The sequence below is a fragment of the Apostichopus japonicus genome, chromosome 5 (assembly GCF_037975245.1).
Source record: "Apostichopus japonicus isolate 1M-3 chromosome 5, ASM3797524v1, whole genome shotgun sequence".
NCBI classification, from domain to species: Eukaryota; Metazoa; Echinodermata; class Holothuroidea; order Aspidochirotida; family Stichopodidae; genus Apostichopus; species Apostichopus japonicus.
Genome location: NC_092565.1, coordinates 23,369,470 through 23,389,523, shown reverse-complemented (window position 1 = coordinate 23,389,523; position 20,054 = coordinate 23,369,470). Strand labels below are relative to the sequence as shown.

Here is a 20,054-nt window from a genome sequence, read left to right as displayed (position 1 = left end):
TCATATAACATACCAATTTAAATAATGAACAATGAATACAAATGGGTTTAAATGTCAGTTACTTCGTATTTCTGTTTAAACATTAAGCTGCAAAAAACTGGAATGGCAGTAGTTTTTCAGACACGGGGAAATAAAAACAAGATTTTTCCTTGTACTCAATTATACAGATTTAATACAAATACAAATTATACTCAAGTATTTTGTCATTTGAGCATAAAAGGTTATGCAAACAAATTATACAGCTGATTCCGGATAGCATACAAAAGAAAATCAAGCACATGATTTGAAACACCATTATACATGAGTACAAGAATACCCTCCTCCGGTCCCTCTCCCCCGCAAACGCCCCCGGTCCATTCCTTATTGTGACACCACAGTATTGATGGCGATAATCTTGATCTCTAATATAAGTCAAATTCCTAAAGAATCAGAAAGCAGTACGTTCCTCTCTACATTGTTTACAATTAACGCTACGCACCAAATCAAGAGCTTGTGCTGTTGAAATTTACAATTTGAAAAGAAAAACGTGAAAAGTATCCTCTTTGGTCAGTTGTTGTTTTGTACTTTGTGGGTTACCTTCCATAAAGAAATCAAATGTCATTTTAGTGAGAGCTGTTTAGTGCTTCTAGACACTTCAATACATTTTTACATCTCACATGGACGTTAAATATCAAATGAGCAGGATTTTGACAGTCTTTACTATTGGCACTAAATTACCAAAAATTACCATCATAAAAAGTATATCTGAAAGCATTTCAAATGTCCATTTCTGGAAATTCCAACCGTCAAATTCATTTAGGATTTTGGATAAGAGAAATGTCTCAGCAGGGATCTTAATGCTTTGGTGGTGGCAGTAATCAATTCCATAAATCGATTGATCTTTTTGATACTTCCCCCAAATGAACACAGTACCTTTAAACTGGGGAAACTGCAGTTCATGAAGAAAGATGATTAAAAATGTGCATTTACACACTGAAATTATACAAAGATCTTTATACCCTTATTTCCAGGACAGTCCTAGGAGGGTACATGATTTCTGGAGACAATTCCAGGAAGAGCAAGACCCTGTCTTTATAAACATAGTCGTTAAAACAAACCAAGTTACATAAAGACCTTAATAATTGGCAAGAAAGTAATAAAATCTACTGATCAAAATCTATTTTACTGCTTTAACAGCATATTAAAATCAATAATCTGATTCAGCTAAACAATACATCATTTTTTTTTTTTAAATTACACTGCCCTTCAATTTCTTAGATTATTTATCAATGTACATTGCACCTTTTTCAGCGATCAAACCATATTGACGCCTTCCCCTCCCCCCTTTGTTACCACTACAAAGTAATCAAGTCTGTTCAGTCATTGTGCCCACATTAAAATAAATAAATGAATCAACCTTTTCACATTCCACTTTATGTTAACTTTTTTGCAACTGAAAGTAATTTGGCAAATCACAAAAAAAAGTTGAATGAAAGAATGGATTAAAGCACAAATTAATACAGATACCTTACAATAGCAGGCGGCAAACTTTTAGTCCCATGACCCAGGATATTCCATCCGGAACGAGCCACGGACCAGCCACTTTGAGAATTAATGCTCACAATGCATGAAAACTAGCTTAGATTGTGGACTGGTTGTTAAATCAAGTAACCTAATCTATCACAAGTTCTGAAAACTAGATAACTTTCTGACATTCTTGAAAAGTCTTGTGACCTACTGAAAATAATCTGCGGACTGTTGCATTATGGGACATTGAAGACCGCAACCATCAGTGTATGATATAGCACCAAAGCCAATAATAGATGCACAATAAATTGACTTCTTTATACCAGGGAGCTGCAATTTAGACACTGAGAGCTGTCTGTTCACACACAGAGACAGAAATGATGAGACCAGCACATTCACTCCCAAGTATGGTGCAGAAAACTTCACAACATAATCTTCTAACATAATTTGTGTCTTTGCTAGACAGTGATACACCAAAACTAACTTTCTGGCTAAAAACATTTCTATAATCAAATCACAAATAAAAAAACATGGCAGGGAAACATGACAGATCCAAAAACTATCACTTTTAGTTTATTCATTTAACTTATCTTCAGATTGCCGTCTGTTTCACAATTTAACACCAGATTTAAAATCCATATGTAATGTATATTATTTTCTAACAAACTAATAATTAAAAAGAATTTCTGGTGGCTGCAGTTGATTGGTTAGCATGATTGTTGAAAATGTTGGCACCTTTAATACGACAAAAAACCTCATCCTAATAGCATTTTGAATCAAGAAGATCTGAATTGTATACAAAGTTTGTGATATTTGCTTAATGTATCTGGCCACAGCAGAATGACTGATGCCATCACGGCACTTCAGCTGAAAATGTCTTTGTATTTCTTAATAATATTACAATAAATTTATCGTTACAGGAAAAGAATATTTCTACAAAAGATGCATTTTGATAAATCTCATAAATACAAAAAACATTGACAGCTGAGCAAACATTCCAAATTTACCCGGTTTCAAGGATTTATCAAGAAGAACATTATACTGAGCACAAGTCAGTAGGTAGCATTATCAATTAGTGATGCATTGTAGTCTCTTACAGATCACAACTTTGATACTCATATTAGTCATCAATTTGATCCAAGGGGTTTTAGACTGCCCCCCCCCCACCCAACCGAAAAAACTGCAGTTTTTTTTATACTTTGTATCAAAATTTGGAATGAATAAACCGAGATGAAAATGTGTAACAATTTACCTGGTTCGTGTTTCAAAGGGCTTTGCAAGATGACAAAATTGGTAAGGTCTTTGAGCATAGATCCTTATCAATTTCTTTATTTAATGCTAAACAAAGTTTGTAAACCTAACAGGTGTCCTAGAAACTGCTATTTCCTGCAAGATACATACATTACTGTGAATCTGTCACAGGCTTATTCATATTGAGCAACAAGACATCTGAAAATGAATTTTATATCAAACACTAATATTAGACTTCACAAGAATGGAACAATAAAACTACACAAATACTCTTCATAGCCAGAGCTCCGAGTATTTTTTTTTTACCTACTTTTCCAACAACTATTTGCCCCCTGGATTATTTGCTGGTACAATATCCCAATACGCTAAAGCTATTTAAATCTGCCTGTTGCTTGCTCGGCATACTATTTGTCGCCAAGAAATGTTTTCGAAAATGAACATACTTGTTAGTTACCAGAGTAAGTCTGTTACCCTGGAAACAAAAATGCATTACACTTAGCTGAAAAACAATAACCACAATTAAAATTTGTAAGAGACCTATAAAGCCGGGCCTTCTCTTAATATAAGAATTGGGGCTGTAGATGTTGTCATCATCAATTCACTGTTTCCATGTCAAAACAGACATAATGCACCTTTTTACTGTTGAATAACTGCATAGAATTTAGAGAGAACATTTCGACATTGGTTTGAATGTGTGTGGCAGAAAATGGAGGAACATCGTTAAGAACTGTACAACAAAATTATTAATAAAGTAACTGCTTTATAATAAATGGAATGTTTTCACTTTGTGCGACAAGGAACTCAAAGTAAATTTATTTGCCGTTTAAGGCCAACTTTTTATTGGTCGCTGCTGTCCTGCTGTTTCTTTCACATTAAGAAAACATCCAAGCAACATAATTTGCAATTCTACATTCTTACTTTGACACTTATTTCACTGTAAATCACGAAAAACTTAAGCATCCTGATTGGCATTAATCCCCTAACTTCCCCACCCCCCCCCCACCCATCCTCATATATCATAATCCTGAAGAAGTTTCAAGTATTCTTCCAACAGAGGGAATTAGCAAAATATTTTGAAATGACTCTGGGTACAAAAAAATTGCACAGAATGAAGTGATTAAACTGTGTGCATCATGATTGAGAAATATAGAAATAACATTTAAAATGGTTCAAAGTACTGCTTGCAGATGGATTCAGTTCAATTATAAAAAAAATTCTTCTCTGATAAAGAACAACCACCCCATTCTAGTCTCTCGATCCATTCTTGTCATCATTGATTATTTAATTTAATAAAATTGATTAATAAATTCAGGGTCATCAAATACTTTGGTTCAATCTTGCTGCATAGTTTATCTGTGCCATCTCGACGGAATTTCATACTCGTGGAGCAAACCGAATACTAAATGGTTCACTAGGTGTTGGATCCAACTCCAAGCATCAAAATAAAAACAGTCCACCTCTCGTAGCCAAAAGCTCGGTGTGACCTTTGAGAGGATTCCTGTACATAATCTACTTTGATAATTAGGTTGTATAGGATCAGCAGAGATGTGATGGGACTGTACAGAACTGAGCTATCAAATTGTTAGTTGTTAGGCATCTGCATCTCATCACCAGGGTGGGCAGTCAGGATCCTTCAGATACTGTCATAGCACATAACAAGGTATCACATCTCTGCTCATCCTATACAACCCGATATCAAACTACATCGGGATATTCGCTTCCCTTAACTTGCTATTTTAATCTGTATTTCATTTCCTCGGTATTCAGACAAATGACACCATTTGAGATGAAATGCACAGACCTTACTTCTGTTAAGTATGCTAGATCTAATGAATACTGCATATTACAAACTGCCATGTTACTGCTTCACTATGACTCAACTCCTGAATGTTGCCTTATGCTTGGGCTGCATATGGTTTGATTCAAACTCACACACACAACCTGTACGTCAACAGGAGTGGAAAGCATTCCCATTCTTTGTGACGAATCCTGGCATTGGGATTCTTTTTCCAGTGAGTTCAGTCTTCATTTGGCACATGAGATGATGGAACCCCACAACCTGTTCGTCAACAGGAGTGGAAAGAATTTCCATTTTTGGTGACAAATCCTGGGGTTGGGATTCTTTTCCAGTGAATGCCGTCTCCGTTCGGCGGATGAGATGAAGGAAAAAGTATATGTCTCCAGAAGGTCCTACAAATATTGACGAAATCAAAAACCCATTCAATTTTGACGTGAATTTCCTTAACAACAGGAACAAACTCTCCTTCGGCAAACTGCATTTCTGACTCTTCCGATATGATATTCTTACTTTTTGAAATTTATTGGAGGTTAAAATAGCCAAACCATTTGTACATAAGTTCATTCAGTTGGGTCATGAGTCTAGGACGTAGCATTTGAAACATGGAATTATTCAAATACAGAAATCTCAAGAAATTAAACCTTGTGTAAAATTAAGTGGGCCTGACGTTTCGATCCTAGCAGGATCTTCTTCATAGACTGAATGACAAGTTGTCACTCAGCCTCTGAAGAAGATCATCCTGCTAGGATTGAATCGTCAGGCCCACTTACTTTTACGCATTCTCTTACACAGGCTCTCTAGTGGATATGCAGTTTGCTAATAGTTTTTGTTTATTTTGAATTTTAAACTTGTTGGGTTTACAATTAAATCAGCTCATAAAGTATTCATCTTTGAAGATCTAGTACTTTACCAAGGAAAAGTTGATGAATTTGTTTCTTTTCTTCATAATGTATCAATATTAAACCAGAATGGACAGAGTGTCCCACCCATTGCAGAAACAAGGGCGAAGAGTGAATTCTGCAAACATTCCTGGAATCCCTTCAATAACACATAAATGTCTGATAATGCTGTCTTTAGAGTATTCATATCTAAAGATAAATACTCATCCAAAGTCTTAAATCACATTTACACCATGAAAAAACAAGATGAAAACCTTCAAAATGTTCTAAAATATCGACTGCCGAGGCATACCTTACAAACTAAGTGCAGAGTTTTCACTTTTCTACTTTTTCACTTCTTGATCGCTTCCATTCAATGAAATTTTTAAAAACTGTCGATTTGATTTTGTCACATTATACGAGCCTACTAATGACTAGGTATTTACATATATTTTATAGAGTAAATAACTACATTGAAATAAACTGAACCTTTATGTTTTCAAATTAAGACTGCACAACAACTTAAAAACGAATGTATCAAAAGCACTTTTTGGAAATTTCTTATATCTCTCTAAAACTGACACAACTTTTGATTTCTTTAGACAAGTCATTACTCAAGCAATGATAAATATCTGATGCTTTATACTGGCAAGGTGCTGGACTATTTAAAATGATCATTAGTATTACTATGATTGATGACAACAACTACGACGATAACGATCATTATCATTATTACTATAGATGTGACTTACCGTTTTTCTGACAATCCAAGTAAGTCCCTCCAATTCTGCCTAAAACCAAAATCATAAGGGTTTTTATATTCCTGTAAAATAAGAATAAAGGAAAGAACTCTTGACATTGCAAATCAATTTCCACCAATGAAACTGATCATAATATGCAATTCTTTGTCATGAAACTGAATGACATTGGTGTAGGTCAAACAGTTGCAACCTAGGTTTTGCTGGCAAGATTATTAGTCATCTCAGGTGAAAGGAATATAGCAATTTAGTATTGATATGTCATAGTCCACAAAAGAAGATAAATAAATTTGAGTGCCATCAATGTTTCAAACTAGCTATTCCCATTTTCAAAATATTCATCTTTAAAGTTTGATAAATCTCTGGAATGATGAGAACTTTGAGGCTAAGTTGATTATGACGTTGACGCCATTTGTAAACATGTCATTTGAGGCCATCAAAGTATCTCGTTTTGCCATTGCAGTTTGTGTTGCATCTGAGGAACTGTCCCTAATGATCTGTGTACTAGACTGCATCATCCAGTCACTTTAATGGATGAACCTCATCTGTTGAAAGAGTGATTTCTCAATACTTACAACATATCAATATCAATTTTGCACCTAAAGTCATTATTTAACTGTCTGCCCTAATTAGAGATAGCTTGCCTCGTCCTCTACAAAATCCTTATTATACTGCATTAAATGTTAATACCCAACTGTTGAAGATTCCTTACACTTTTTAAGTCGCATTTCTTTGCTAACAGGCTGTCCATACCTGTCTTTGATTAAAATATGATAACAGACGCTTGAACTCAGACAAAATCCAAGCTTTTATCTGGTGATGGTCAAGAAACCATTCATCAAATATCAAAAATTCCATTTCTGAAAATTTTATTGCAACATTTACTTCACTAATTAATTACCTTATAAAATTTAAAATTTATTTTAGTGATTCGTTTTTGTTGATTACTTGTGATTCGTTTTTGTTGATCACTTGCTCTATCTTGAGAACTTGATCAGGTAGTGTATTAATAAAGTGCTTACAAATATATGTGAAACAAAGAAAATCCATAATAACAAAATATTAGAATTTTAAATTCCATATTCTGAAAAGTCTAGCATTGACTCACCACATTTAACTGTTTTAGTCGTCTTCTCTCTTTGTTATTTATATTCTTCTCTATACTCGTCTCTCCTTTACTAATCAGTCGTGCATGCCACATGGTCAACATTCCTAGAGCCAATACAACACTGAACGTTAGGAAGAACAGGAACGTGACGGCTTTGTGTTGGACGCTGTCGTAGTCTGTCCATGAACCGGTGTGGGTGTGACCGCTTGGGACATTCTCTTCCTGAAAATACAAATTTGCTATTATGTGAGAGAATCAGGCCAAATTGATTCAAATGATTCATTTTATTTGTATTTATACTGAATGTAAAGATGCTTGAGCAAGGAATTAATCTAGTTTAATTCAATGGAAACTGATAAATTCTGCTTTATATCCTGAACACTGACAAGAAAATCTGTAATGAAAGTTACAAAATTTTGAAAAAAACAGAGTCACCTTTCTAAAATGTTTTATTTTTAATTAATAAAACCATATTATTGTACACATTATTTATTTTGATCCAGTGACCATTGTTTTACTCTTTCATAATGAAATCACAATATGTTGCAATCATTGTGTTAGAAAGATTCTTGTAGTATAGAGTTGACAGAATGCTGTGTTACATTATATGTATCAGAGTGTCTCCATAAATATGGATAGTCAGACGTTTTACTTTGTCAAACTTATCAACTCTCATATCTTGATACTGATAGCCATATTAAAATCAAACCTATACAAAATCACGTCTTTATACAGAAAAAGGGATTGCAGCCTGAACAACCTTTCTGGGTATTTTTTGAACCCTAGATGATTGCTCCTATTTGCATCATAGAATGTCTCAGTAGGCTGTGTGAAGACAGGGACCCACTCCTCATAGCTGTAAGACAGCTTTTAGCATTGATTTTGGTCAATTTGACCTCATTTGATACTAAAATGCCATGACCACGTAAGCTCAGGTCACTAGCTGGACTAGCCATGTTTCATTTCCACAAAGGAAGAACACGCTAAAACAAATTAAGATTAGTGCTTTTGCATTTGTATGTGATTAAAACTGCTGCATGGCATGCAACAGTATCTACAATGAATGGTTTGGAATCGAAAATAACCGTTTAACATACATGCTAGGTACCAATCAATTCATTAATGGTAATCTTGGAGCAAACTTGGTAGGATTGGTAAAATGTTCATTAAGCCAGCAGCAGATAGCTGCTTTATAGAATCTTGATATTAACGAGAACTCACCAACTCAGGTTCTTTGACGTTATATTTCAAGAAATAAAACAGCAGCGACCCTTGAAGAAGGCTTTTGAATGTTTTCTGCAAAACCAAAGGAACAAAACGAGAGATCAATAAATGTTTAGAAAACAGTTGGGAGGGAAGGTTTGCAATTAATTTGTCTGAGTGGTTGTAATAATTAATAACAATATGAAAAATTCTTCTAAGTAGTAAGGATACCTTCTTCCGTGGTGAGTTTTTACTGCTTATGGTGAGCTAAGATCACATGTGTTCATAGGCGTAGGAGCCCAATTTGATTTGGGGTGGCTGTAACGGCTTGCCCGAAAAATATACCCAAAATTTTCGCGCACTCCGTGCGGGTCCAACATGTTAATGTGCATATCATATAGGCATTAATCGGTTACTACATCACATGCCAATAACATACAATCATTGTCCGTGTTATTACCCATCCCTATTGGTTATAATTATTGGGGAAGTTGTACAATAAAAATGTTCATAATAATATCAGTTTAACCATTGAAAAACACATTGCAAATTATTTTTCTTTGAGTAAGTGCCCGAAAAATTCTCAGCATATTGCCCGAATTTTCCCAAAATTTTTTGGTTGGGGGGGGCTGCAGCCCCCCCCCCCCCAGCCGCCTACGCCTATGCATGTGTTATCCAATTATTGCACCATTCGACTATCGATGCAGATCAGAGATGGTTGTTGATACAAGTATTCTTATAACACTAATGTATTACACTTTGTATTGTAATCGAAATATTGCACAACAACATTTGAACAAGACTAACCTCATATGAGTTTACTTGAGGAAGATTTCCCAAGTCGATGGCATGAAAGTGATATCAATTATATGCCTGCATCTATTTCAAGCTATAACATTCTGAAACTGCTATGCAAGATATTTTGCGTGTTGATATGTGAAGTGTGGTACGGGTGTGAGTACATGACTGTATTGTTACACAGTCACTCTCAGTTTATGATACATAGCAAAATTCAACTGTCAATTTGTATTATAAGCTGAATCTTATGTTAAGACATACAAGAGAAACACAATGTGAGCTTAAGTGACAAATTTCACTAGTTATTGGAAATGATATCAAATGTATGCAGACATCTATAGAAAGATAATGTTCTTTGAAAGGGGTATGCGAAATATGTTACCCTTTGGGGAAATTGGAAATTTAAAAAAAAAATTATTATTATTAGTATAATTACATTTGTTACAGGTTCTTTTCAATGATACAATACACTGTGTGCACTTGTTGTTTCTGAAGTAAGAAAGTTTATAGAATTAGTAACTAAATAATTCATTTTAACCAGAACATTGAAAGACAGTAGATACATGTTTCTAAATTGAACAACCTACCTTGGCATCAAAAAATTCTCGGGCAAAAAGAGGCCAGATAAAAATGCTAATGTACGCTGTACCAAGAGTCATATATATACAGAAAGATATGAAGTAACGGTGGTTGAAATGACCGACACAGTTGTTCAGCCAGGCTGTAAGAAGTAGGATTAAGGAGATAATTCAAATGAGATTAGAACCCAGAATAGTTTGATGTAGAAAAAACATAGAAATACCTAGAATATCCTTCAGATGGGTGTCTAAGATACTCAACTTAGTTCATATAACAAATATACTTTAGAAAGTGCAAACGGTAACAGTGCTAGCATCACAAGAGTCTGGAAATCACACACATGTGTGGATGCGATTGTGCCCCAAATATTCTGTGATTGTTGTTTATCAGGTGAAAGCAACAAAACCTTTATTAACAGAGCTGGTTGTGTTCGATAGGTAATATCTCCACAAAGCAATACATAAAGCCTACGGGTGTTAGATAGGTAATATCTCCACAAAGCAATACATAGAGCCTACGGGTGTTAGATAGGTAATATCTCCACAAAGCAATACATAGAGCCTACAGGTGTTAGATAGGTAATATCTCCACAAAGCAATACAAAGAGACTACAGGTGTTAGATAGGTAATATCTCCACAAAGCAATACAAAGAGCCTACGGGTGTTAGATAGGTAATATCTCAACAAAGCAATAGATACAGCCTACAGGTGTAAGATAGGTAATATCTCCACAAAGCAATACATTGAGCCTACGGGTGTTAGATAGGTAATATCTCCACAAAGCAATACATAGAGCCTACGGGTGTTAGGTTGTATCTCCACAAAGCAATACATTGAGCCTACGGGTGTTAGATAGGTAATATCTCCACAAAGCAATACATAGAGCCTACGGGTGTTAGATAGGTTATATCTCCACAAAGCAATACATAGAGCCTACGGGTGTGGTCTCAGTCGTGGTTCCCCTTCTGTTTAGTAGGAAAATATGATTTTGAATAGTGCCTGGTAACTTTGTGGAAATATTACCAGATTTTAAATATAAATGGCTCACTCTAGCACACATGCACCATATATTCCATAAGTCAGAGTAAAATAGTCAATCATTGTCAAGAAAGTTTTTGCCCGCTAATTATTACAACTTTGTCGGAAACTACCTAAATATCCGCAAATTTCTATTAAATACTGTATGTGAATCCACCTGAATACTCTTGTAAGTTAGAAAAAGTCAGCCATGGAATATCCAGACAAAAGAAAACCCTGCAATTACAAATACATTAGCACAAAGTATAGAGTTATCTCTAACATACTATTACTACTGTTTCTACAGATGTTTCTATAGTATGGCTGGCCTAACTTTCATTGTATAACATGACAGGCTAAAGTAATCAGATCAATTGACCAATAACAATACCTTATCTTAGCAGAGAAGAAATAATCCAGAGAATTGGGATTGGATGAACAACATCATCTAGATGAAAACACTGAGGTGGTAGGTTTGGGAGTGGTAGGCTTTGGGTGTGGTAGGCTTTGGGGGTGGTAGGCTTTGGGGGTGGTAGGCTTTGAGAGTGGTAGGGTTTGGGGGTGGTAGGCTTTGAGGGTGGTAGGCTTTGGGGGTGGTAGGCTTTGGGGGTGGTAGGCTTTGGGGGTCGTAGGCTTTGGGGGTGGTAGGTTTGGGGTGGTAGGCTTTGGGGGTGGTAGGCTTTGGGGGTGGTAGGTTTTGGGGGTGGTAGGCTTTGGGGGTGGTAGGCTTTGGGGGTGGTAGGCTTTGGGGGTTGTAGGCTTTGGGAGTGGTAGGCTTTGGGGGTGGTAGGCTTTGGGGGTGGTAGGCTTTGGGGGTGGTAGGCTTTGGGGGTCGTAGGCTTTGGGGGTGGTAGGTTTGGGGTGGTAGGCTTTGGGGGTGGTAGGCTTTGGGGGTGGTAGGTTTTGGGGGTGGTAGGCTTTGGGGGTGGTAGGCTTTGGGGGTGGTAGGCTTTGGGGGTTGTAGGCTTTGGGAGTGGTAGGCTTTGGGGGTGGTAGGCTTTGGGGGTGGTAGGCTTTGGAGTGTTCACTGTAGGCCAACACATTCACAATAATGAAAACCTCACAAAGAGCCACTGTCTATTCAACAGATGGTATATAAACTAAAAGGATACGACAATGGTGATCCATTTTCAGGACACATTTATTGCACAAGCTACAGTGGTGAGTTCTTGGTGGCTTAGGAGCGATGCATTTCTTGCATATCGTCGCAACACTAGTATCGGAAAGTACCTGTAAGGAAGACAAAACAAGGTTGATTTGGTGTGATTATTTTTAACCATGGAAAGTCCAAAATTAAATGCATCATTCTAAAACATAGCCCAATACTTGGTAACTGTTTATATGATTGTTAAGCCCATTGATTTATACTTGGTTCATGGCTTTGAAAGAGAAAGATGGCCCTAGCAACTGTAAATTCCAATGCATTGGTTGAATTATCTGATAGAGATTCAATTTTAGGCTAGACATACACCAAGGGGATCACAATACTGTCTTCACAAAATGATCTTTCACTGTAACACTATTTACTTGTTATATGGTCGTTGGGGATATTTTCTAACACAAGAGGGAAAGCTAATGTTGTGACTGGTGTATGGGCAGACCATGGCCTCTCAGCCGTTCAAGTAGGAGCTTTAGAAGTCCATAAATTTACACTGACGTTGTTTATATTTGTTCAAGCACATCTCATCCAAGAGTAGGCCATACAAACACATTTTGAAACACCCCCATCACTACCCCCAAGGTTAAGGACCTTTCATCTTATTGGGGCCTCCAGACGTATTCTTTCAGTGCTAACAAAAGACAGGCAGTTTGATACAAACTGGTCCTCATCTTAGCTTACAGGCAATGAATTTGAAGAGACCAAATTGCTTCCTAACATCTTCTAAGCTAACTAAAAGCTTAATACTAGTCATGCAGCCACCTAAATGAATTTTTTGAACATGATCTAACTCTAACAGACTAACTACATCTCCCAGCAAAAACAAACTGTATCTTTAAAGTAACGCCATGTAAAGATGTGAACTGTTAATGAAAAACTTAAAATGGCTTCATACATTATATACACCAGTGGCAGGGGAACTACTTCCACTGAAGTATAGAGCTGTTTGCCTACAACAATGTTACTACAGGCTAATTCTGCAACTGCTATTCCAATGCAGAAATTAGAACGGTTGCATTTATAGAAGCACCTAGAAGAGGATTCTTAGCAGATCCAGGGTTTATACTACAAACCTTGCACTCAGCCTAAATTTAGCTATTCAACTGTTAGTAGGTGCAAATCCCTACTGGCTATTTCTTTTTAAGGGGGGGGGGGGTGGGGGGTGTCAAGTCCAAGTTAATTTATAAATGTTTCTAAACCTTGACTTTATATAATATTAAAGCTAATCTCCACCCAAACTGTGTTAACTTAACCTGAACGATAAAACAAAAACATGGTATGCTGAAAATGAAAAATTCTTTCCTATTGCAGAGAAAGAAGACTTAGAAGTCAAAATTATTTTAAGTGAATGACTTTTAAGCAATTTGCACCTGTTAGGAATAGGCTCACAGCAAAAGAAAAAACAAATCATAACAGGCGACAGGTGATATTAAACTTCACCAAACCAAGAAATTCAAAGTTAATGACGGTTAATATGCAAGATGATAAACTATCTGTACAATGTTGTACACTGTAGTGAAGAACCACACGACATGACCTTATCGAAATCATCATCAATCAGTATTTATAAAGCGCTGATATCGTGGAACACTTCAAAAGCGACTTGAAGGAGAAAGGTTTCATTAGAGCTGTTTCTTAAAACAGTTCAGTGAGTGGCAATGTCTGAGTACATGTGGCATGGAATTCCATAAACGAGGGACAATTCTAGAAAATGCACGACCACCGTATCCATTGAACTTGAAGCGAGGCTCAATAAGGAGATTAGCATGCTGAGAGCGGAGAGAACGAGTTGGCTTGTAAGGGGAGATGAGATCACAAAAATATTAAGGTGTTACCCCATGAAGGGCCATCCAAGTTAACAAAGCATTTTAAATCATGAATGAACGATGTACTGTAACCATACAGCAAACGTAACCAACCTATATATATATATATAGGTATATATCTAACATGGGGGGGGGGGGCACTCTAGGTGTGAATAGGGGCATGTACCCTCCCAGTCTTTTGAAAAAAAGGTCAAGAGTGCTCCTTTGGATAATTACAATGTAACCTTTTTCTCCTTTTTATAATTAAGATGTGTCCTTTTGTTATTTAAAAAGTACCTCTTTGTTGAAAAACTAATTATACAAAAGTAACAAAAATTAATAAAAGAAAGCAAATAAACTTCTTTGTGTGATTTTCCCTTCCGATATATCCCACTTCTCCCCTGAATGTTTGTGCTTCTCCAGCTTGAATCCTGAAACCTATTCGGGTGATCAATACCAATGACCACAAATAGATGTTTCAACTAACTTAGTGGTACCTACCAATATATTAGTAAGATCGTGCAATTTCATTCCGTTAATAGCTTAGCAAAAGGAAATATTGTGGTAATAATATCTGAAAGAGAGTCATATAATTAGTTGTGATAATGATGATGGGAAACAAAACTGATTAATGATGATGAAATGTTTTCTTGGTAAGAGTAAAACAAAAATACCTTGAAGCAAACAGAACATCTACCACCTGGTGTCTGTAAGTGATCATGCACAAACAAATATTATACTGCATACGTTAATTAAGAAATATTACCATGGTAACGCACTGGGATAATATTTACAGGTAGTCTGATCACCCAAGAGGTTGACAAATGGAAAAAAGTACTTGTAACCAAAATACCTTGAAGCAAACAGACCATCTACCATTGAGTGTCTGTAAGTGATCATCCACAAACAAGTATGATACTGCATATGTTAATTAATACATATTACCATGGTAACGCACAGGGATAATATTTACAGGTAGTCTGATCACTCAACGGGTCATCCTTAAGATAAAAAGTCTTGCCTCTAAATAATATATATCCAATAATTCTATTCACTGATATATTTAACTTACCTCAATCTCATACCTCAAATGTGTAGGAATAGTTTGGGTAAAAATGTCCAGAACAATTACTTTTTGAAATTTGTTTGCAGTTTAAGCATGTACCACGTTTGGAATGATGGTGTGGAAGAGGAGGGAGAGGGTGTAATGACCTTTAATAGCATGTTACACAACAACTTATTAGAGTAAACCAGAGGACAACAATTGCACAGTGTACAAACAACAAATTCCAAAGAATCCAAACCCTTTGGCATATAACCATCAAGCACACTGGACGACCTAATTTTGTAATTCAGATAATTATCTTAGTTCCAGGTTGCTTTTACCCAAAAAAGCAACCTCAAACATTTATTCCAAATCAACCCTAGGCATGCTTCCATGTAATAAAGACCTGCAACAAAAGTGCAACTATATATAGTAATGTATAAACAGTTATTACTTATGAAGACTGGTATCTTGGCAATGAAGTCTTTCAAATAAAATAAAATAAATTTTTAGCACAAAAAAAAAAATTAATGTCAAAGGGCAAAGATTATAAATGAAAAATGTAATATAATGCGTGTAAAGAATAGATACAAAGGAACCAAAGTACTGTACCATTTTCATAAAAAGGTGATATTGATGCATAAAACAACATGGCAGTCCTCAATGATCGCAATCAGTGCATATAACTAACAGAAGCTACAGTATGGTAGCTTAAAACGTACAACTTTATTCAGCACAGAATTTCTTCTTATACACTATTGTAATACTGCATAAAAAGTAAAGTTGACAATTGGAGGCCTGACAAATGTCCAGTTTTGCTATCTTCAAAGGGTCAAGAGAGAAACTCTTATCATAGAATTGAACAAGTTGAAAGTTTCTATACTCTACAGCCAACTGACCATATCCTAGAAAGTTATATCCTTCATTATTTTGATGAAAGAGAAAAATAATATTGTGCAAAATATCCATGGGTAAGGCATTTTATATCATATATTTGTACCATAGGGAATCCTATAGCTGGGTATTAATCATTTCTCATGAATGATTTAAAAATGCCTTTCAGAATGGCTAAAGTTACTGTTCAAATGCAAAGATTTACTATTTTGAATGTTAAATTGAAAAAAACTTGAAAAAATGACTCAAATTTGCAATGCAAAATAAGCACACTCATATATTCCCTGTATCAGTAAATTTTGAATCATGAACGATGAATGATTTGGCTACTCACAGCTGGTGGGTATCCAGGTGGCGTTGTAACCCCTTTGTAGTAATTGAACAGTGTGTTGAGAAACAGCCAATGACCAAAGACGATATGAAATATGAAAGGAAACCATCCTTGCTCACTGAGAACGAAAGGAGCACCGAATACGTACAGAATGACCAGGATCAACGAACAGAGAATAATCACCATAACGACCATAATCTGAAAATGAAACAAAACACCAAATGGTGTTTATCTCAGGTACAGTAGTAAAATCATTTAAACATTAATTCCTAGGGAAGCCTTAGACATTTACTGTTCTCTACAAGGATATGAAACCCATCAAAAAATTGAGTTTTAACAAAAATTAGCTATAAACTTATTAAGAATCTTTCTTTGGAAAGGAAAAAAAAGAGGCTGAGATTAACAAGAAGACCTGTGTTGATGGGTGAGAACTAATGTTAGAACAGCAAACTGAGAAATTTAACACTTCAAAGAACAATTTCAGATAAACCATGATACAATATAGGATATCTTTGCCTAGTCAATAAAAAGGTCTTTCTCCTTTGCCCAAAAAGTTTTCAATATTAGAAATATCCAAGACTTTAATAGAAAGAATTCTTATTCACTTTTCTACAAATTTAAAGTAGACAGTTTATTGTACAGATCCCAAGATCAATTATAGTTGTATTTGTGGTGGACTTGTGATCTAAGGATTACTGGTTCGAGCCTGGCCAGATCATTGTGTTGTGTCCTTGGGCAAGGCACTTTATCTCCATTGCCTCTCTTCACCCAGGTGTATAAATGGGGACTTACCAGGTGACTTGTAAATATAGTTGCGTGCGCCGGTTTGTGGCTGCACCCTACAGTATGGGAAGTCCCCCAGGGGACACATGGCTGTAGTGCACTGTGGTGCCCCAGGAGAGATTGTTTGAATTGTGCACACTTTGGTGTGTAGGTGTGACAAGTTACCAATGACCAGGGTTAAGTAAAGGGCATAGAACTTTAGGATTATGCGCTTTATAAATAACGGGGTAATTAATAATAATAATCATAATAATTTGAAGCCATTTGAAAGCATTGCTTACTAAAATGGAAATGCTTTCAAAAGAAAATATAAGAACAACATTTTTATCTTAAGTCATTGCAACATTATATCTTAGTACATGCTGCTACGAGGTGATGCAATATGTAAATTCACTCACTGGTCCGAGGTATTTGGTTATTTTTTCCACCATCCATAACAGAGGCTCTACTGCAACATCTACCATAGCAGATTTATTTGTGAAGGAATTGTAAGTTATAGACCTCAAAGCAAAGGAAGCCATTCGGCAATGTTCGAGGAGGCTCCGGAGCACCGATGAATTCAGTCTTGCCAGTTTCATTTTAACCTGTAGGATTTGAAGGACAAAAATTGTATTACAAGTCATTCTCTTTTTTCTTTGTTGTAATTTTTAATCAAAAAGTTGATTCCAATTCGATCACAAGTGGTTCTGCAATTTATGGGTTTACATGTGATATTGAAATTATTTTAATAACAAGTTTTTATTTTAAGATTTAGGTGCATGGCCATTAGTCAGAATCTTCTACAGTTTGTATACAATCATTAATTTTACAAGCTCTAATTTTGTCGATCTCTAATGACACTGTATATAGCAATGTGAACAAAAGCCCTTTTAAGAGTCAAAGGTGATGACTACATTTTCATCTGCTATATGACTTCGTTTTATCCTTCAACCAGGATGAGATAGATTTACAGTTACACTTCTAAAGGTTTTCAATTATAACAGTTCTACAGAAGAACTAGAACTTAGAAGTTGAAGCAAGGAAAAGTTTTCACATCTTTACGCATACATTCAAATATACTATCTAGCTTTGAAATGCCTAATGTTACAAGTTCCGCCTGGGCCAAAGAACTGCGTTAAGTGCTCGGCTTAATTCAAGCCTAAGCTAGATCTAGTATTATTAGTAAGTTAGACTAGGGTGACTTAGGGTCATACTAATTAGCACTAGGCCTACCCAGACTGAGGTAGGCATAAGTATAGGCCTAATTAACGTTGGGTTTAAGTAAGTTCCCGAACGAGATGATCACCCTTTCTTACTCTTCGACTCAATGGAAGGCCGAATAACGTTGGGCATCAGACTTCAAATTATATGAGGGGATTTGATACTATCTGAGCAAAAAATATCAGTGTAGTCTTGTTTTGTGTCATCGTAATTGGTATGGTATATGAAACAATTGATACTGTATACTAGTACTAGCCTGTGTAACCTTTACGCATATCCTGTCTGTTGTTGTATTAGTACTTTGGTACAAAGCAAGGCACCTTCAACCGGTTTGAAGGAAGCATACAATTTCAGCAGCACTGCGCTTTGCAGGTGCAAATATCTTAGCTGACGAACAGATTTGCGTAAGTTCGACTCGAGTCGGATAAGCCAAAACTTCTGGATATTCTATATAGTGGCTGAAGTTTATAGCTGGACAAAATTGTTACACATTCTCTGTATCTTAGGTCATAGCAACATCCTCATGGACTTTTGTTGGCCAAGACATTATTTTTTTGGAAATTTGGTGATGGTTCGGAATGCAGAGTGAATGATATCATCATGACAATTGAGCAGTACATTTTGCCTTTAAAATTCAATAATTAATCCTTATACAAGAAAAAGTAAGTCACACTGAAGGCGGAGTACATTTTGAAGTGGGGGGGGGGGGGTTGGGATATGAGACCCAGATTTCTCGAACCTTGCCCTCTTTGAAGTCAAAAGAACACTAAGCGCCAGCGGCAATGGGGTAGGTATAATAAGCTATCAAAAGGTGGGGGCGGAAGAGAAGGGCCGGGCAGAGCCCGGGGGGGGGGGGGGTGGAACAGCAGAGCAATTCAATTACATTGGCAAGTGTGTAAATCAAGCCTCAAACTTTCTTCATGTTTCACCCAATCTGGCATAAAGGAGAGATTCTAGTACAGAATATAATGCAAACAACGTTTTGTGTCTATTTTATATAATAAAGAATAAAAATAATTTTAAAAACTTCCAAAATTTGGGACTAAAGCTATTTGTTCTCAATAGTAAACAAAAAGTTTTATTTTATATAAAGTTTATGTGAATTTTATTTATAATTATATATTTATTGATTTTTATTGATTCAACAGCAGCTATAACTCCATGTTCAGATTTTCAATATTTGTACAGTGGCGGAGCGTCCATATAGTCAGGGGGGGGGGGGCGAATGCCCCCCGACGGACTCAAATGTATTGCTGGCGCCCTTTTCAGCTTTTTACGACTTTTTACTTATTCGCGATTATTGACTTTTTTATTGCGCTCCTCATAAAAATATTGACATTTGTCACATTTTCTTGCTGTAATTTTCTGACAAAATGCTCTAACGGCTATTTATTCTTCGTTTATCTGCAAACTAGCAAGGCCCGGAAAGGGTCATTTTCGGCGATCTAGGGAGTATCTTTACTCAAAAAAATTCTGTACGCTCCGCGCCAACCTGTGGTGGCGCTCCGCTTAGATAGTGTCAAAAGCGCCCCTATAGACAATTCTCGCCCCCTCTGACCAATACCCCTAGCTCCGCCACTGTATTTGTACACACATAATTAGAGATTTTACTCTTTCCAGAGAATCAAAACCCCTAATTAAACATTGAAACAGCCAGCCGCAGCTTTCGGTTAATCCCTCCAGTTGCTTTTCGAAGCGTGAAATAACAAATTGCACATGGCTAATTTCTCCGATGAAGTAGTAAAGTTTTGATTTGTAAAGGAATTGCAATATGGTGGCCAGATATACCACAATTATAGTATATCCTCTCGAAAGGTTAACCATTGTCGTGAAAAAAAAAACAGAATACCTAAAATGACCTAAGAGAGTGATTGTTTTGGTATATTTTCAGTCATAATCATAGTCATACTCATAGTCGTGGTCGTGGCCGTGGTCGTGGTC

The 20,054-nt window shown here is 36.2% G+C and overlaps 1 protein-coding gene across 3 annotated transcripts; it reads right to left on the bottom strand.

Annotated features, from left to right (window-relative positions):
• Nucleotides 1-1,141: 1,141 nt before the first annotated feature.
• Nucleotides 1,142-18,392, bottom strand: LOC139968101 (palmitoyltransferase ZDHHC16-like). 3 transcript variants are annotated; one of them, XM_071972466.1, is made up of 10 exons: nt 18,199-18,392; nt 17,312-17,497; nt 16,134-16,328; nt 14,535-14,567; nt 12,009-12,126; nt 9,888-10,021; nt 8,521-8,595; nt 7,300-7,521; nt 6,186-6,256; nt 1,142-4,947 (listed from the first exon to the last, which is right to left on the bottom strand). In XM_071972466.1, the coding sequence occupies exons 2-10, from the start codon at nt 17,489-17,491 to the stop codon at nt 4,824-4,826; spliced, it is 1,152 nt and encodes a 383-aa protein (XP_071828567.1). In that variant the 5' UTR covers nt 17,492-17,497; nt 18,199-18,392; the 3' UTR covers nt 1,142-4,823. The 3 variants fall into 3 exon arrangements, with proteins under 3 accessions (XP_071828567.1, XP_071828566.1, XP_071828568.1); XM_071972465.1 differs by having other exon boundaries at nt 18,209-18,391; XM_071972467.1 differs by lacking the exon at nt 14,535-14,567 and having other exon boundaries at nt 18,209-18,389.
• Between the last annotated feature and the right edge of the window lie 1,662 nt (nt 18,393-20,054).

Coding starts and splice junctions, on each gene's coding strand:
- LOC139968101 (XM_071972466.1), bottom strand. CDS start 17,491: ATGAAACTGGCAAGACTGAATTCATCGGTGCTCCGGAGCCTCCTCGAA. Junction 7,522..8,520: donor ACGTCAAAGAACCTGAGTTG/GTGAGTTCTCGT, acceptor TTGTATTTTCAG/GAAGAGAATGTCCCAAGCGG. Junction 4,948..6,185: donor CTTGGATTGTCAGAAAAACG/GTAAGTCACATC, acceptor CAATATTTGTAG/GACCTTCTGGAGACATATAC.